General features: G+C 32.7%; 2 protein-coding genes across 4 annotated transcripts; both read right to left on the bottom strand.

Annotated features, from left to right (window-relative positions):
* Positions 1–972: 972 nt before the first annotated feature.
* Positions 973–6,068, bottom strand: LOC129886383 (protein ZINC INDUCED FACILITATOR-LIKE 1-like). 2 transcript variants are annotated; one of them, XM_055961049.1, is made up of 17 exons: positions 5,816–6,068; positions 4,623–4,663; positions 4,132–4,192; positions 3,923–4,025; positions 3,725–3,827; positions 3,588–3,641; positions 3,442–3,504; positions 3,315–3,364; positions 3,150–3,225; positions 2,734–2,919; positions 2,498–2,585; positions 2,121–2,206; positions 1,917–2,024; positions 1,675–1,719; positions 1,456–1,544; positions 1,292–1,335; positions 973–1,213 (listed from the first exon to the last, which is right to left on the bottom strand). In XM_055961049.1, exons 1-17 carry the CDS (start codon positions 5,964–5,966, stop codon positions 1,119–1,121), a joined length of 1,443 nt encoding a protein of 480 aa, XP_055817024.1. In that variant the 5' UTR covers positions 5,967–6,068; the 3' UTR covers positions 973–1,118. The 2 variants fall into 2 exon arrangements, with proteins under 2 accessions (XP_055817024.1, XP_055817025.1); XM_055961050.1 differs by lacking the exon at positions 5,816–6,068 and adding an exon at positions 4,914–5,417.
* A 2,517-nt stretch (positions 6,069–8,585) lies between these two features.
* LOC129886381 (protein ZINC INDUCED FACILITATOR-LIKE 1-like) lies at positions 8,586–16,580 on the bottom strand. Of its 2 annotated transcripts, XM_055961047.1 has the most exons (17): positions 16,340–16,580; positions 14,096–14,136; positions 13,515–13,575; positions 13,318–13,420; positions 13,120–13,222; positions 12,983–13,036; positions 12,719–12,781; positions 12,467–12,516; positions 12,302–12,377; positions 11,461–11,646; positions 10,998–11,085; positions 9,940–10,025; positions 9,734–9,841; positions 9,428–9,472; positions 9,223–9,311; positions 8,962–9,005; positions 8,586–8,867 (listed from the first exon to the last, which is right to left on the bottom strand). In XM_055961047.1, exons 1-17 carry the CDS (start codon positions 16,485–16,487, stop codon positions 8,770–8,772), a joined length of 1,443 nt encoding a protein of 480 aa, XP_055817022.1. In that variant the 5' UTR covers positions 16,488–16,580; the 3' UTR covers positions 8,586–8,769. The 2 variants fall into 2 exon arrangements, with proteins under 2 accessions (XP_055817022.1, XP_055817023.1); XM_055961048.1 differs by lacking the exon at positions 14,096–14,136 and having other exon boundaries at positions 16,340–16,451.
* Positions 16,581–16,922: the final 342 nt, after the last annotated feature.

Raw genomic sequence — 16,922 nt, 5'->3', positions numbered from 1 at the left:
TCCTTCAAGTATTTAAAAGTTAACAACTTTCATCCTTCCGTTATAATTTGTCAGAAAACTAACAGATCCCACAAAAATCAAGTCACCCCTTCATATTTATTATTTTGAGATACGCCAAAAATATTATCATGAATTTTTTGGGCAATTGAGTTTAGCATTTTGCAAAAAAAATTAATGAACGGTTTTTTTTTTATGTGATTCAATATTAAAAAAATTATCAATTGAAATATATTTCTTCTCAACTGAATCTGCTAGAAACGGTGTTTGTTAGAGACTTCCACTTCTAATAATGGAGAATGAAACTCGAATGCAAGACATAATCAGAATTTTGATTAAAAACTCGAATGCGAGACATAATCAGAATTTTGATCACCTATATACCAAATTTCACCAAAAAATTATTGATTATCTACAATTTGACTTTGAAAAAGGTGAAGATAATTAAGCGTCAACTTCTTCCGCTAGTAAAAAAGAAGAAGAGCAAATCATGTATCCTCACACCTTCCTAACATTTTTTGTTTCAGCAAGCAATGGTGTCCTAGATTTTTAAACTTCTTTTTTATGAGCTTTTTATAGCAAGTAATGAATTATACAAGAAAACTTTTTGTTTACTTGAATTGCACATATTTTTGGAGGGTCCCTTAATTTTTTTGGCAATATTTAACAGACTGATGGAAATTGTTAACTTTCAAATATTTGGAGTATGTTTTTTGTCAAAAATAATATTTCAAGGATGTAATTTAAGTCTAGGATATAATTTAAGGATGTTTTTGGCCAAAAACTCTAGCCTTATTAGTAGTGTCCGCAAGGAACTAATATAGAATCATTATCCGAGGCTAATTGAAATAAATTCACTCATAGGTATATCTTTTATATAAGGATTATTACTTAATCTTAATTAATGTGCATAATTCCTAGCCATACTCATTAAGTTAACCATGGTTACATGCTCCGAGTACAAAATGCCTATAATTTTCTTTCAAATATGTAAATTTTACTTTGATTGATGTAGAACTTGTGGATGAATGAAGTTCCACACCCTACACAAACATAAGGAAAAAATGACAATTAACAGAGAGCTAATTAATTGAAAAGACCATAAGGTCTCCTCTGATTAATTAAGTATTTTGTTTTTCAACAAGGAATGGTTTGAATGTCAGCAACACACCAATTGCCTCAATCACATTCAGCACAAAGAATACCACTTGATCACCTGCATTCGAGTAGAACACAAACATATATAAATACCAGAGTGACTGCATAGGCGGATGCAATGTTATTTGGTCATTACCTGGAAGAATGGAAGCGTCAAGCCTTTTTTGTGCCCAAGAAAAACTACACAAATCAAGAAAAGGCAATAACTTTAGCTGTAAGAAAAGAGATTCGCGTTCCTATTTCTAAAGAAGAACAAATTATTTTGAATGATAAGTGTTAGTATAAAATAAGTGAACTCACAGTGCTCCTCCCCCTGCTGGACCAAGAGCTTTAAAAATTGACATTGCTGTCATGGCAATTCCATTAGCAGCTCCACGTTGTCGCTGGTCCTGTGGTTATGAATCATTTAATATCTGACCAAAAACAAGCGAAGCATATGGCATGGATGATATAATGCTTCTGCAATCGACAATTACAAGATATACTAGCTTTTAACACAGAGAGCAAAGAAGAATTTACCACTGCTTTGTTTTGCAATATGAACAACCCTGTTATGATAGAGATCTGGAGACAATTTGAAGTCAAATGTTAGAATTTGAGATCATAAATTTCAAAATTTGTTCACGTTTCGAAGAATATCACATTTACTTCCATATTTCATTCATCATCTCGGTTTTGGTCTTGAACGTGCACAAAGATACTTGGTAGCAAGAATAGATAGACTGGTAAGAAAAATTACACAAACCAGAAAAAACACTTACGGATAAAGCATTCTTGATCATTGATGCAAAATTTATTGCGACAGAGAGGGCGATCCCAGACAGCATGGCGATATAAGGGTAACTTGTCAATATGGGAATTGACAAAACCTGATCATATTAGGGAAATTAAAGTTACTTCTAGAATTTCTGGAAGCCTGGATAGAACGCAAGAGTTAAACGTATTTTATAAGTTCAAGTGCTTACTCCTGCAACTCGAGCAATGACAATAGGGCCAATATACTTCTCAAACAATGGATATAGAGATAGTTGAAAGACTAGAAGGCCAAATCCTGAAAGAGGCACCAGCATGATTTTCAGTATGCAATATCTTATCGATCACGATATGAAATGAAATGTATTAGCTGTAGTTCAGTCTATGTAAACAAGACAGCAGACAACTCAGATGCTTTCAAATTATGAAATGAAACCTTGATCACTATGTGAGGACACATAGGGTTCTTCCTAATCACATTAGAAATGGGGGAAGGAAAAAACAAGAAGCAAGAGATTAGTTGGGAAAAGAATGGCAAGCAAGCGTTTATCTGCAAAAGAATATAAATTACTATAAAATTTAAATGTACCTGAGATTGACAATACTTCACCAACATCAACAGTTGAATAACTTAAGCCTCCAAACTTTCTGGGGCTCACAGCCCATAATGAGAAGATCTGCATAAGCAAATATGTTATAGGATGATGCAATGGATTAGTTATGCAATGTTCCTGGTGCCACAATAAATGAAAGAACAAGCATGATCTACATTTTAATGATTGTATCTTACCGTTACTAATTAATTTGGGTTAAAAGATGGTATACCTCTGTATAAGCCATATCATGAAGAGAAAAGACACAGTATAAGATGATCGATGACATCAATGGCCAGTTCTTAAAAAGGTTTTCTTTTGGGGCTGATTCAGTTCCGTCTTTTGTATCTGATGCAGCCTCCAGAGTCTCGTATGAACTTTGAGGTGGCATTCTTGAATCATGATTGTGTAATGTTTCCTGCAAAATCCATGAGCTTTAAGGATGAATATTGCCGTATTACCACATTTCCTTGTTCTACACAACACATGCCAGTACATATGTAAAGGCAGAAAAATGAACTCCCGACTCATTCCTCCGTTTCAACTAGAACAAGTCCTTCCTCACCCGCCTCACGAATGTACAGAAGCTCAAAAACAATTCACTTATTTGACAGAACCAATATTAATGTAATCATGATGTAGATTTACCGGGAGCCAAAATGAAGCAATACCCACAGCCAAGGAAAACAGTGATATGCATAAGCAAGGCAAGAAGTAGGGAAATCTGCAGAGAAATATCATACGTTGGAGTCGAGGAGCAATTAAAGCAACAGAAGAAGATACACAATTATGAAAAGAAAGAAGGCAAAATACCTCCCAAATATAGAATCCTTTGAGAATAAGTCCGGATATTTCTCTGCAGGCTGAGTTCAAAGCGGACATTTAGAGCATACATGCTAATGAAATACAAAAAAGAAAATAGCCTAGCAAAAGAAAGTACCTGAGCAAGGAAGCCTCCTAAAGCTGGACCAATAATCAATCCGATACCCCAAGCAGTACTAATCTGAAACAATTCAAACATATATGAAAAATAACAAAAATCCATTGTCTAAATGGTCATTCAGAAATACATTAAGGGCATTTTACCGTTGACATTCCCAGTGCTTGATATTCTTCACGAAAAATTTCTGCAGCATATGCCTAAGCATGGAAAGTAAGTATCTTAAAAGAATAGCTCAGAATACAGTACTGAATTGTAAGATAGTATTAAACTGATTGGATACCTTTATTGGTCCAATCAAACCATTTAAAAAGCCAAGAAGAAATCGTGTAATGATTGCCATCCAAAAGTTGACACTAAGACCAAAGAGAGTATTGAAAACAACCCTGAAGAATCACAATTAAAGAAAAAGGTATAAACTTGTTGACATTTGAGTGAATGAAATCTAAAAGAGAACATTTGCAATAAAGATTAGTCGTACACTACAAAAGTGCCAAAAACTATAACTGGTTTTCGTCCGTATCGATCAGCCACTGTTCCCCAAAACACAGATGTCAAAGCTCTTCCAAGCATAAATGAAGAACCTTCAGTATTTTCAGGAAATTGATAAGTATTTATTTGAATTTCGACAGACCTTTATATAATCATATATCTCAACATACAAATAATGGCATGAAATTATAAGCTTACCTACATAACCTGCATATGTACTAATATCTTCCTCTCTCTTTGCAATGTGAAAGTCCTTTATCTATACAGAAAGCAAAATTAGGAGGTGTCGTGACGCTGTTTAGCAAACTTCAAGTAACAAAGGGGACCAATTTCAAGAAACAAAATCGACAAGACACTAGGGCAGAGGTTACAATTAACATGAATGTTTTTATCCAAAGTAAGGAACTTAAAAGGCCTGAGGCCTCTTTAAACTCGAGTCAAGATTGAATTCTAACGTGCAGGATACATAAGTTCATCGCCAAAACTTCAGCTAATTCTCTATACGATGAAAAGCCAACACTAGCTGCACTTAACTTATTAACATGAGCTATTACCTTAACATTTTATTCTAATGATTAACTTCAATTCAGCCTCTAAAATAAAGATATCTTAGTTTAACTTAATCATGTGTATTCGAGAAGACTAGAACAACGTAACAAGGACATCACAAAATAATCGAGAGATCTTACCATGAAATAAAGAAATGGAAAGAGAGATGATATTGGAAGTGCTGATCAGAATTGAATCCCGCGAAACAGAAACCAAAAAATAAAAAATATCAGACTTGAAAAATTAATATAGGCAATACACATGAACTTCAAATTTCAATTCTTAATAATCATACAAAGTAACTATCACATAACACAGTAACATGGCATGCGTCTAATACACGAATCTCCAGAAATCATGAAATAAATTACAACTTTGATGGAACAGTTATCATCTCCAAGCAGGATTGTAAAGTAGATGTGAATAAATACCAAATGCATTAGTGAGCAATTGCTAGAGTTATAATGCATGAATGTTTATGCACTGAACTTCTGCTTACTTCTTCACCCCATATCACTACTAAGATAATGGAATTTTTAAAAATAAAAACAAAACAAAATAACATATACTACCTCTCATAAAAAACTTACTTTGCACTCCATATTTATATTAAATTAAAGTAGAAATATATATATCATCACTTAATTATAGTTAAATCATAAATATGGAGTATATGCTAGCTAGTGGTGAATGTAGACCACCAACAACGTGGGTTGTGGTGCAGTGGTGGAACTGTTTCACCCTTAACCAGAGGTCTTGGGTTCGAAAAAAATTCTGTTGGGAGCGTCACCCCTAATGGGCCCTGCAGTGAGTGATCCAAATTTAGTTGTGACTCCACGGGCTCCGGACACCGAGTAGAAAACCAAAAAAAAGAAAGAATGTAGACCAAAAATATTGGATTCAATCGAACTCAGTTTTTAACACAAAATATTGATATGTATATATACATGAAAAATCATAATATCATAAGTATAATGTGTTCAGTTGTAAGAACATAAAAATTGAACCATCTTAAATTTCAGGAGAGATAAAAAAAGAAGAAGTCATTTTAGCTTAAAAAAACCAAGTGCTTATAATAAGCACTTTTTTAATCTATCAAAAAACTCTAAAAATACTTATAAGCTGTTTTGGCTTGAAAACACTTTAAATAAGTCAATCCAAGCAAGCTGTTATATGATACTTATTGTTAACGGAAGGTGACAAGTATCTCTTGAAATCATCAATGAAGCTGCTTATACACTGACTCGGACACCATGATTATAAAAAAAATAAAAAGAATAAACACACGTCTTGTATTGGTTAATTTAATTTGGTGTAAATCTAAACTAATTACCTGTGCCAAGGATGACAACCCATATAGTGAAGAGCTCCTTAATGGGCAAACCCGTTTGACTCGACTTGTTTAGATCCACTTTACAACCCGGACAATTCTCGTAGTAATAATGCTCTTTCTTATTCAGCAGTGTCTCTAATTCGCCCGCCATTTTTCTTTTATGAACAATGAACGAAAGGTTGTTCTCTTCTGATGCATTTATATATATCCACGTTTATATTTTCTCTTAATACGTCGACCACGATGATGTAAATTTCAATTAGATATTTAAACTGAAGGCCTAAAATGCCTTTCAACTATATTTTCTCTTAATACGTCGACCATGATTATATGTGATTTTTGTTATTTATTTGAGAATAGTTTAAATTTGGATCAATCAGATTAGGCAACATAATAAATAAATATGTAATGATTTTACGTTAGGGGAGTTGTTAAAAATAAGGGTAAATATGAGTCAAATGGTTAATATTGAGGGTATTTTTTAGCCAAAAGGTTGACGTTATTTGGGCGCCGAAAGGTAGATGAAGGATAGTTTTGTACCAATTCGAATAGTTGAGGGACATTTTAGACCCTTCTCCATTTAAACTATTATTTATTTCAGTGTATTTTCAAGTGTTAATGATCAGGTAAAGTTTATCATATAAAATATGTCTATTTTATTTTTGTTATACACATCAAGTTCAGTTAAAAAAAAACTTGAGATAAAAATTACTATGTATAATTTTTTTTTATCTCCACTCACAAAACTTTTAATTTTTTTTCAAGTAAAATGCATGTTCAAATATAATTTCAAAAACTCGTTTTTCCAAGTTTCAACTAAATCTATGTCAAACGCTAGCTTAAACACTTTTGGTTTGATCATATATTTTAACTTTAAGGATATATTAATCAGTTTGACAGAAAAATTGATTAATAGCACTTTTTATTAAATATATTAACTACTTATTAGTATTTTCATTATTTTAATTTAAATATATAACTGCTTATTTATAAAATTATTTTCAACACTTAAAAAATATTTTCAACACTTAAAAAATATTTTCAAGCCCTTAAAGCTTACCAACTAGTCTAAACGAGCTCTTAATGCATTTTGGTCTATACTTTATTTTATGTCAAAGAGTTCATAAACAACTTTGCTACATAAACCAAATTTAAAACTTGTCAATCACTCCAATGAGAGAAAGAAATAAACAACACAAAGACGCCAACAGTGACCAGAAGACTTTGTTTATATAAAAACAAATAAAAGTGTTATAAAATAAATCAACTTAATAAAATAAGAAAAGGAAAGTAGGAGAAAAATATAAAGGAGTAAATGAAAAAGAGAATTCGTGTATCTGTATGCATTTATATTACCAAAACTTAGCAATTTATAGCAAAGAAAAGTGAGCAAATTGGACAAGTTATTTAGTAAGCCCCCCCTTCGTCAATTTGCCTAGTAGGTCCCACTAAAATACATTCACTTCTCTATAACAAAAAGCAGTTTATTTTGTCAATGAACATAATAAATATAATAAAAACAAACAAAAACAATTTTGCAGACGACTCCTCAAACAGCAACAAGCACAAAACGAATATCTCTGGACCCTACTAGAAGAGAAGCATGAAACGGAATTCTTGATGGTGTATTTTTCAACGTCGGAGTCAAAATTTTCATTAGGAAAATTTAAAATTTGGAGAGTAAATACATAAATTAGTCGAACGAAATTTGACATTTACTATATATGCGTACATAAAAATTACTTTAATCATATATAAATAGCATAATTTTCCACCGAAGGAGATTCAATGAACCCTCTGAACTCAAGGTGGCTCATGTTTTGGTGTAGTTCAAAATATTTGGTTGGTTCAAAATTTTGAAACATATTTCTAAAAGAACAAGTTCATGGAAAATGAAAAAAATAACTTTCCTAATGAGATAGAAAACATTCTAAATTCATGTTCTTCTCCCATCCAACCATCGCCTCCCAAGTCCCAACCCTCATCCTTTGGTCATTCCACCCCTACAATCCTTGATCTTCGATAGTATTTCTATTAGATTATATATAATATTCATGGGATAATATATTTTTATTTACTTACCAAATGTCAGAAGATAAATAAGCAATTTACTTATTTTCTAAAAAATTATCTTATAAGAAAATATTTTCGTTACGTTCCTACCAAACATACCCTTGTGAATGACTTTCTGTATATAAGGTTCGTTTGGTGGTTGAACAAGTATATTATAACGATGAAATTATAATATGAGAATTAAATAATAAAATAATTATTTAACAAATTTATTCTTATTGATAACTACCTGATTTATTTGGCTAAAAATGAGTTATTTTAAATATATTATGTAGTATGTTTTTTTTTTAACGAGACAAGTTGTCATTTTACACATGCGAATTCCCTTTATTTATTTTTCTTCAGGCTTTATTAAGTCGCATCCTCAGATGCATTTCATATAATTTTGGTATTCCCTTATAAATAATACATTTATAATATATCGCAAAATGTTTGGAACAGCAACATTAATCACATAGGTAATTAGTATTGCAGAGATTTAAATAAAAGATGTTATACCTCTTGGCTTGTGTTTGAGATTTGTCTAAGAAAAATGTATATGCTATGTATAATATTAAGCATTCAGTTGATTTGAAGTTGGATAGTGCCATTATTATCCTATATATACATCATTCTTGAAATATATACATCATAGTTCATTAATATGCCTATTTCCTAGCAATATTTCTTAGTGTATGCTCCGAGTACAAAATGCCTATAAGTTTTCAAATATGTAAATTTTCCTTTCATTGATGTACTACATTAGAACTCTGTGTATGAATGAAATTCCACATCCCACACAAACATAAAAAAATAACCTCGTCTCAAAATCATTGCCAGCAGAAAAAAATGAAATATTCAAGAGAGCTAATTAATGAAAAAGAGCATAAGGTCTCCTCTGATTAATTAGTATTTTGTGTTTCAACTAGGAATGGTTTGAATGTCAGCAACACACCAATTGCCTCAATCACATTCAGCACAAAGTATACCATTTGAGCACCTGCATTCGATCGAGTTGAACACGAACATATATAAAGATCGGAGAGAGCATAGGCAGATGCAATGTATGTGCTATGGTAAGGGTTTAACTGTACCTGGAAGAATGGAAGCGTCAAGCCTTTTTTGTGCCCAAGAAAAGCTACACAAATCAAGAAAAAGACGACAGTTTTAGCTAGCTGTAAGAAAAGAGATTCGGGTTCCTATTTCTAAAGAAAAAACAAAGTAATCTGCAAGGTTCAAAATAACAAATTATTTTTAGTGAAATCTCATAAGCCTTGACGAAACAGACTTTCTATCTGTTCAAAATAACAAATTATTTTGAATGATAAGAGTTAGTATAAAACAAGTGAACTCACAGTAGTCCTGCCCCTGCTGGACCGATAGCTTTGGAAAATGACTGAGATGTCATGGCTAGTCCATTAGCAGCACCACGTTGTCGCTGGTCCTGTGGTTATAAATTATTAGATATCACACCACGACCACGTGAAGCATGTGATATAATGCTTCTCAATTGACAATTACAAGATATGGCTTTTAATGAGAGAGCAAACAAGAATTTACCACTGCTTTGTTTTGCAATATCATCGTCCCTGTTATGATACAGATCTGGAGGCAATTTGAAGTCAAATGTCAGAATTTGAGATCATAAATTTCAATATTCGTATGTAGAATATAGTTCATTTTCTAACAACGGCCTCTTATTAGCTAACATATCTTTTCGTGATGGAGAGAGATTGCTTAAAGGAGAGGTCTTGCACATTCATCATCTAGGTATTGGTCTTGCACGTTGTATGTGCACAAAGATAGTTGGTAGGAAGAATAGATCGACTGGTAAGAAAAAGTACAGAAACCAGAAAAAGCACTTACAGATAAAGCATTCTTCAACAAGGATGCAAAATTTATCGCCACAGAGAGGGCAGTCCCAGAGAGCATAGCAATATAAGGGTAACATGCCAACAAGGGAATTGACAAAACCTGATCACATCACGGAATTTTAAGTAACTTATAGATTTTCTGGAAGTCTGGAGAGAACTCATCAGGAGTTTAACATATTTTACAAGTGAAGTGCTTACTCCTGCAACTCGAGCAATGACAATAGGACCAAAATACTTCTCAACCAATGGATACAGAGTTAGTTGAAAGACTAGAAGGCCACATCCTGAAATGCCACAATGATTTCAGTATGCAGTATCTGATTACTATATGAAATGAAACGTATTAGATGTAAATCTGTCTCTGTCAAACGAGACAGCAGACAATTCAGAAACTTTCTGCCTGAGCTAATTCTTCTATTGATTACCAATCTAAAATCCAGAATTCTGCTTGACCTTCTAGAGAATGGTATAGTATGTCATCATAATTGTGATCTAGTACGCTTTTCAAGAGCGAAAATGAATAGATAATCAAATACCATTCAAGAAAGATATTAGCAAAAATAGCTGATAACTATGAATTATTTTAAGTGAAAGACATTGATATCAAAAAATCTTCCAACAGGAGGCATAAACAGAGAGGGGAACTAACAAGTTATTCTGAACTGTCATAGAACTTCACTAGATGGAACCATAAATAATTAGAAAAAAGTAGTCATAAACCTGAAAAATTAGTAGGAGTGCTTCTGAATTCTTAATAATCTATGTACTTTAGACACATTTGGGATCAGACGTTACTTTGGTGCAAGACATAACGCAAATTCCTTTATTTTAAAGTTTGATGCACAAACAAATAATTCTAGCAGTTGCAAAATCTATAGGGCTGAATGTGGGACTGAGACTCGAAGGCAATAACCATTGACTACATTAGCCTGTGTGCCAGATTTTAGTAAAACAACAGAGACTATTCGCATTATTTTGTTTGTTTTTAAAATTCATAGTTTATGGCTTCATACATCACATTCTGCACCTCCTTTATTCTTACATTAATTAAGTTTGATTTTGGACGGATCGTAAGTTTAATATTATAGATTAAAACACCTTATTTCGTAACAGGTGGTAATTTTAACTACGTGAGTACAGCATGTGTTTCTTCCTAATCACATCAGATGGAGAAAGAAAAATAAGAAGCAAAGAGATAAGTTGGAAAAAGGATGGCAAGCAAGGTCCATTTATCTTGCAAAAGAATTTACATGTACCTGAGATCGACAGTACTTCACCAACATCAACAGTTGAATAACTTAAGCCTCCAAAATTTCTGGGGGTCTCAGCCCATAATGAGAAGATCTGCAGAAACATATAGATTTTGGGAAGATGAGAGTAAGTAAAATGTTTATTCAGTCTCCAATAGCCAATGAGCCTAGGCTTTCTACGCAGAGGACAGAGCTTCAGAGTTGTATAACAGACATTCCTTTTACTGTCGAAGAGAGGAACCATTTACTTTCTTAGTTTACCATGCGAAAGAAAGGAATTCCGCACATATCAGCATATAACAAATTGTGTTACCAATGAAGTCATCGCATGACAACATGCAACCAACAGATATCATACCAGAAATATGCATTACTTTATCTTTTTTATAGTAGAAGATGCCTACATAATCATGATGTGATTGTATCCTACACCTACAGTAACTATATTTGGGTTAGAAATATGATATACCTCTGAGTAAGCCATATCATGAAGAGCGAAGATACAGTACAAGATGATAGCCGACATCAATGGCCAGTTCTTGAAAAGGCTCTTTGGGGGGGTTGATTCATTTCCTTCTTTCGTATCAGATGCAGCCTCCAGAGCCTTGTATGAACTTTGAGGCGGCACTCTTGTATCATGATTGTGTAATGTTTCCTGCAATCCATGAGCTTTACAGATGAATACTACATGAAAATAGAAATGAAGACGCACGGCACTCAAGAAATTCAGAAATCTATATATTGTAGGTAAGATGAAGAAATTAGTCCATTATATTTAAAGAGTTTTCTCATCACCGAAACACCAGAGATACACCTTATTACCACAACTCCTTATCCTATACAACACACGCCACATATGTAGAGGCGGAAAAAGTAACTACCGACTCAACCCTCTACTTCACCAGTTAAGCCTTAGTTTGGTCTCTTTCAACATGTTGGAGGCTCTCAAACCAACAAGAAAAAGAAACTACGACAAACCTCGATATGTCTAGGGGTAAGTTTAAATCAGAACTAGAACTTCAACTAGAACAAGCCCTTTCCCACCCGCCTCACGAATGTACGGAAGCTCAAAAACAACTCTAAATATTAAATGTCCAATGATGGCTAGACGATTCTCATTCTCAGCAACATTCGAAATTAAAGTAATATGGGTATCTGAAATAATATATAATGATTGTCCATCAAAAGTTTATGTGAATTTCAAGTTTTCTCCATAGGCGAAATACTAATTGTATGACTGCAAGCAAGATTTGACATAAACAACATGTGCCATAGACCCAGAAGTCATCAACATAATCATATCGATTTACCGGCAGCCAAAATGAAGCAATACCCACGACCAAGGAAAACAGTGATATGCACAAGCAAGGCAAGAAGTAGGGAAATCTGCAGAAAAAGATCATACGTTGGAGTTGAGGAGCAATTCAAGCAGCAGAAGAAGATGCACAATTATGAAAAGAAAGAAGGCAGAATACCTCCCAAATATAGAATCCTTTGAGAATGTAGCCGGATATTTCTCTGCAGGCTTATAGGTAAAAGAAGACATTTAGAGAATATATGCTAACGGAAATTTTCTCAAAATGTTCCTCAATTCTCTTGCTAAGATTTGCTGAGAAACTTATAAGTAGAAACATTACGGATTTAAGGCTTTGAAATTTCTGTTAAAACGATTAAATAATCAGATTTTATAGCTAATAAAAAGGAATACAAAAAGAAAAGGAAAATACCTGAGCAAGGAAGCCTCCTATAGCTGGGCCAATAATCAATCCAATGCCCCATGCACTACTAATCTGAAACAATACAAAAACATAACAAAAATAAAATAAATTCCCTAACATCCATTGTCTAAATGGTCATTCAAAAATGCATTCTTGCCATTTCTTTTGTCACTCTAAAATTATTACAATACTCTTATTTTTCACTCTAAAATTGTTACAGTATTCTCATTTGTCAGAAATCATTTGCATAACTGAAAACTAAGGGCACATTACCGTAGACATTCCCATTGCTTGATATTCTTCACGAAAAATTTCCACAGAATATGCCTAAGAATGGAAGGGAAGTATCTTAGTAGAATAGTTGAGGATGCAGTTCTGAATTGTAAGATGAAATTAAACCGATAGCATACCCTTATTGGTCCCATCAAACCATTTAAGAAACCGAGAAGAAATCGTGTAATGAGAGCCATCCAAAAGTTGACACTAAGACCAAAGAGAGTATTGAAAACAACCCTAAAGAAGCACAATTGAAGCAAAAGGTATAAACTTGTTGACATTTAAGTGAGTAAAATCAAAAAGAGAACATTTGCAATAAAGATTAGTCGTACACTACAAAAGTGCCGAAAACTATAACTGGTTTTCGTCCATATCGATCAGCCACTGTTCCCCAAAAGACAGATGTCAAAGCTCTTCCAAGCATAAATGAAGAACCTTCAGTATTTTCAGGAAATGGATAAGCATTTTTTTGACAGACCTCTATATGATTATATATAAACATACAAATTATGGCATGATATAAGCTTACCTATATAACCTGCATATGTACTAATATCTTCCTGTCTCTTTGCAATGTGAAAGTCCCTTATCTGTACATGAGGCAAAAATTAGGAGGTAATGAATTGTCGTAATATAGCATGAAATTCTCTATGATGAAAATTCAATCAATCCTTTGTTTTGAAAGAACTGTTCAAGGACCAAGCGATCCCTTTCCTTCATACTTCATATAAATCAATCTAAAACCCCAGAGTATATCTTTCCACGAATCGAAGGAAAAAAGACAGTTCGATCTAATATTGATTTTTTTCTTCTTTTATCTGTTAGAAAAAGGGATAATCTACTATTTTTCCTTTTAGAAAATCCGAAATTCAATAAAAAAAAGAAATAGGAGACTGGAAATGAAAGTCTCTTTCTCGGATCTATTCTTCATCACACTGTTGGAACAAAACAAAAATACCGGATGCAACGAAAAGCTCACACAATTCTCTATGATTGAGTAGATTTACTCCACTTTTACCAATCAAATAAAAATGTCGAAATCTCACTTAATCATGTGTATTTTGGGAAACTTGAATTTAAAAGACAGATCAAAGAGTTGAGTGATCTTACCATGAAATAAATAAATGGAAAGAGAGATGATATTGGAAGTGCTGAAGAGTTGAATCCCATGAAAAAAAAATGAAAAAAAATATCAGTCTGAACATCAAAAGAAGGATCATCTGAAAAGGCTTGTAGCAATAACTATCTAACTTATGCTTAGACATACAAAGAAAAGCTCCAAGAAGCTAACCCAGATTTTTTGGGTACAATGAAAAACTTTGAAAAGGTAATATGGACAAAAACACTTTAGTGATTTCTTTCCACTTGCCTACGTCTTGGTGGACAAAGTTATATGATACCTATGCTCATGGAAGTTAGCAGATACTTTATAAAATTAGTCGAGTTGCAGGCAATTTGTCTTGGACATCATGGTTATAAAAAGATTTTTTTTGAAAAGATATAGGCTTTACACAAGAGCTTCCAAGGTACAGCTGAATATTAGTGGCAAACACCATCAAAATAGACAGAAATTCTTTCATGATATTAGTGATCTTGATCTTCATATTTTCGAGGGGTTTAGCTGTTTTCTTATTGTGACTTGCTTGTGATTCCACCATCATTTATTGATGATTGTGTTTAGGTTATTACATTATTTTGTTGTTGTTACTGTTTCCTTATTAGTTGCTTTGTTTCTCCGCTGTCGTTTTCCCTTTTTTGTTATTCGAGGATCCTCCAAAAAGAGTCTCCTTACCTCCACGAGGTAGAAGTATGGTCTGCGTATACGCACTCTACCCTCCCCAGATCCTACTTGTGGAATTTTAGTAGATATGTTGTTATTATTGTCAATCTTCATATTTTTCTCGTATAATATAAGCATCAATATTTGATGAGACTATTTGCACTTCATAAACTACATTAAGTGAAGAGGTGGCAAAACAAACTCAAACTCATGTAACCCGCTCAATCCGCCTAAATTTAAATGGGTTTGGGCAAGAATGACTTTGATGATGTGTTGATTTGGCTTATGCACAAGTTAACCTATCTCAAATCAACATCCCAAATAAACTAATGAAGATCAATCTCAGTCTCAAATTCTTCTCTACCTTAAGATTTTTGTCTTCAAACAATTGTTTAAGCATCTTATTTGATTATTATCCGTTGTTACTAGGGCTGGCAAACTGGTTTTAAAATGGTTCTAGTCCCACAATTTTGAAATATAAAGAGGCCTTTTCAGAGCTGTACCCCTCTATAATCATTGTTGAACTCTCCCTAAAAAGAATCATACATGAGAAGGCAAAACTTTTTTTGAAAATGCACTATTTTTTAAGTATCCGACTCTATTGTATTTAAGGGTACGTTCTAGTTATTAATGAAGTGACCTAAGATTCAAATTTTAACAACTACAAAAATAGTAGGTGATTTTTGGTACCTATTGTGGGTGGAAGATAGACATATATCTTAAGAGATGGTTTGGTTTGAATACAAATTATGATGAGATTAGTTATGATGGGATAAGTTATGATGGGATAAATTGTGATGAGATTATTTTTTATTGAGTGTTTAGTTTGTTGCATTCAAAATAATATACATTTATAAATTTTAAGAATAAATTATTTGTTTACAAAAATACCCTTTATGAATGTGAAAAATGATGTATAAAAAGAGTTTAAAGTGATATTTTTGTCATTTACCTAGTATAACCAAACAAACAATTGAAGGATATTAAAAATTTATTCCAAGACTATCTTCATTTATCCACTACACCAAACGACCCCTTATAGCCCGGATATCACGGTTATCAAAACTAAAAGGAAAAAAATAAGTCTCATCCAATATAAATGCTCTTGGGAACTGTATTATTTTTTCCTACATACATGGTATAAAAATTATAAAATAAATAAGAAACACACCCAAAATTGATTAAAAAACAGTACAGTACATACAAACCTACTTATCTAAATAATGGCGAATTTGAAAAAATAAATTAATACCTTCTTAGTTACTCCATCCGATCCATTTTCACTAAAGTTTTAGCTCAAAAAAATCATCCCAAAGTAGCTGTTACTTCGGTAATTCAAAACGAAAATTGACAATTGTTTTGTACTATAATTAAGAGGAAAAATAAGTTTACATTTATTAAATAAGGATAAAATATTAAACTATAGCTTATATTTCGTATAATAAGAAAATTATTTATTTCCAACTTAACGTAAAAACTAAAAACGCCGTATACGGAACGGAAGAGAGTTTGGGGATTTTTGTTCCTAAGAATTCGCCGGAAAAGATGAAATTGATGGGTATTTGATTAATTACCTCCGCTAAGCATGACAACCCATACAGTGAAGAGCTCTTTAATGGGTAAACCCGTTTGACCCGCTTTGTGTAGATCCACTTTACAACCCGGACAATTCTCGTAGTAATTTTTCTTATTAATCAGCACAGTTTCTAATTCTTCCGCCATTTTTAACAGGAAACGAAGAATGAAGGATTTGTATGACACCGAAAACGAAAGCTTTTTGCTTCTCGTGTTTCTCGCATGCACAACTTATAATATATATATATATATATCTTCTAATTTATTCCCTCTCATCCCTATTATATATATATATATATATATATATTATATTCTCTCTCCTTCTCTTTAAATAATAGATATAGGAGTCCGTGGTAGCACAAGTTTAATCTATATTATTTTGTTATTTTAATTTATGTGATATAAATACAATTTAGAGATTTAATTAAATTTTTTATATTTAAATATTTTAAGTTTGTTTATTTGTGATTTACATTTTTAATATCCGTGTTAGCACGCGCTTTTCTCTTCGTATTTCTCTCGTGCACACAATATATATATACTAGTTTAAGAATTATTTTTAAAAAAAAAATGTGATTTACA

The sequence above is a fragment of the Solanum dulcamara genome, chromosome 4 (genome assembly GCF_947179165.1).
Source record: "Solanum dulcamara chromosome 4, daSolDulc1.2, whole genome shotgun sequence".
Classification (NCBI taxonomy): domain Eukaryota; kingdom Viridiplantae; phylum Streptophyta; class Magnoliopsida; order Solanales; family Solanaceae; genus Solanum; species Solanum dulcamara.
Note: the sequence above shows the minus strand (reverse complement) of the source record. Positions and strands in the feature narration are given on the sequence as shown.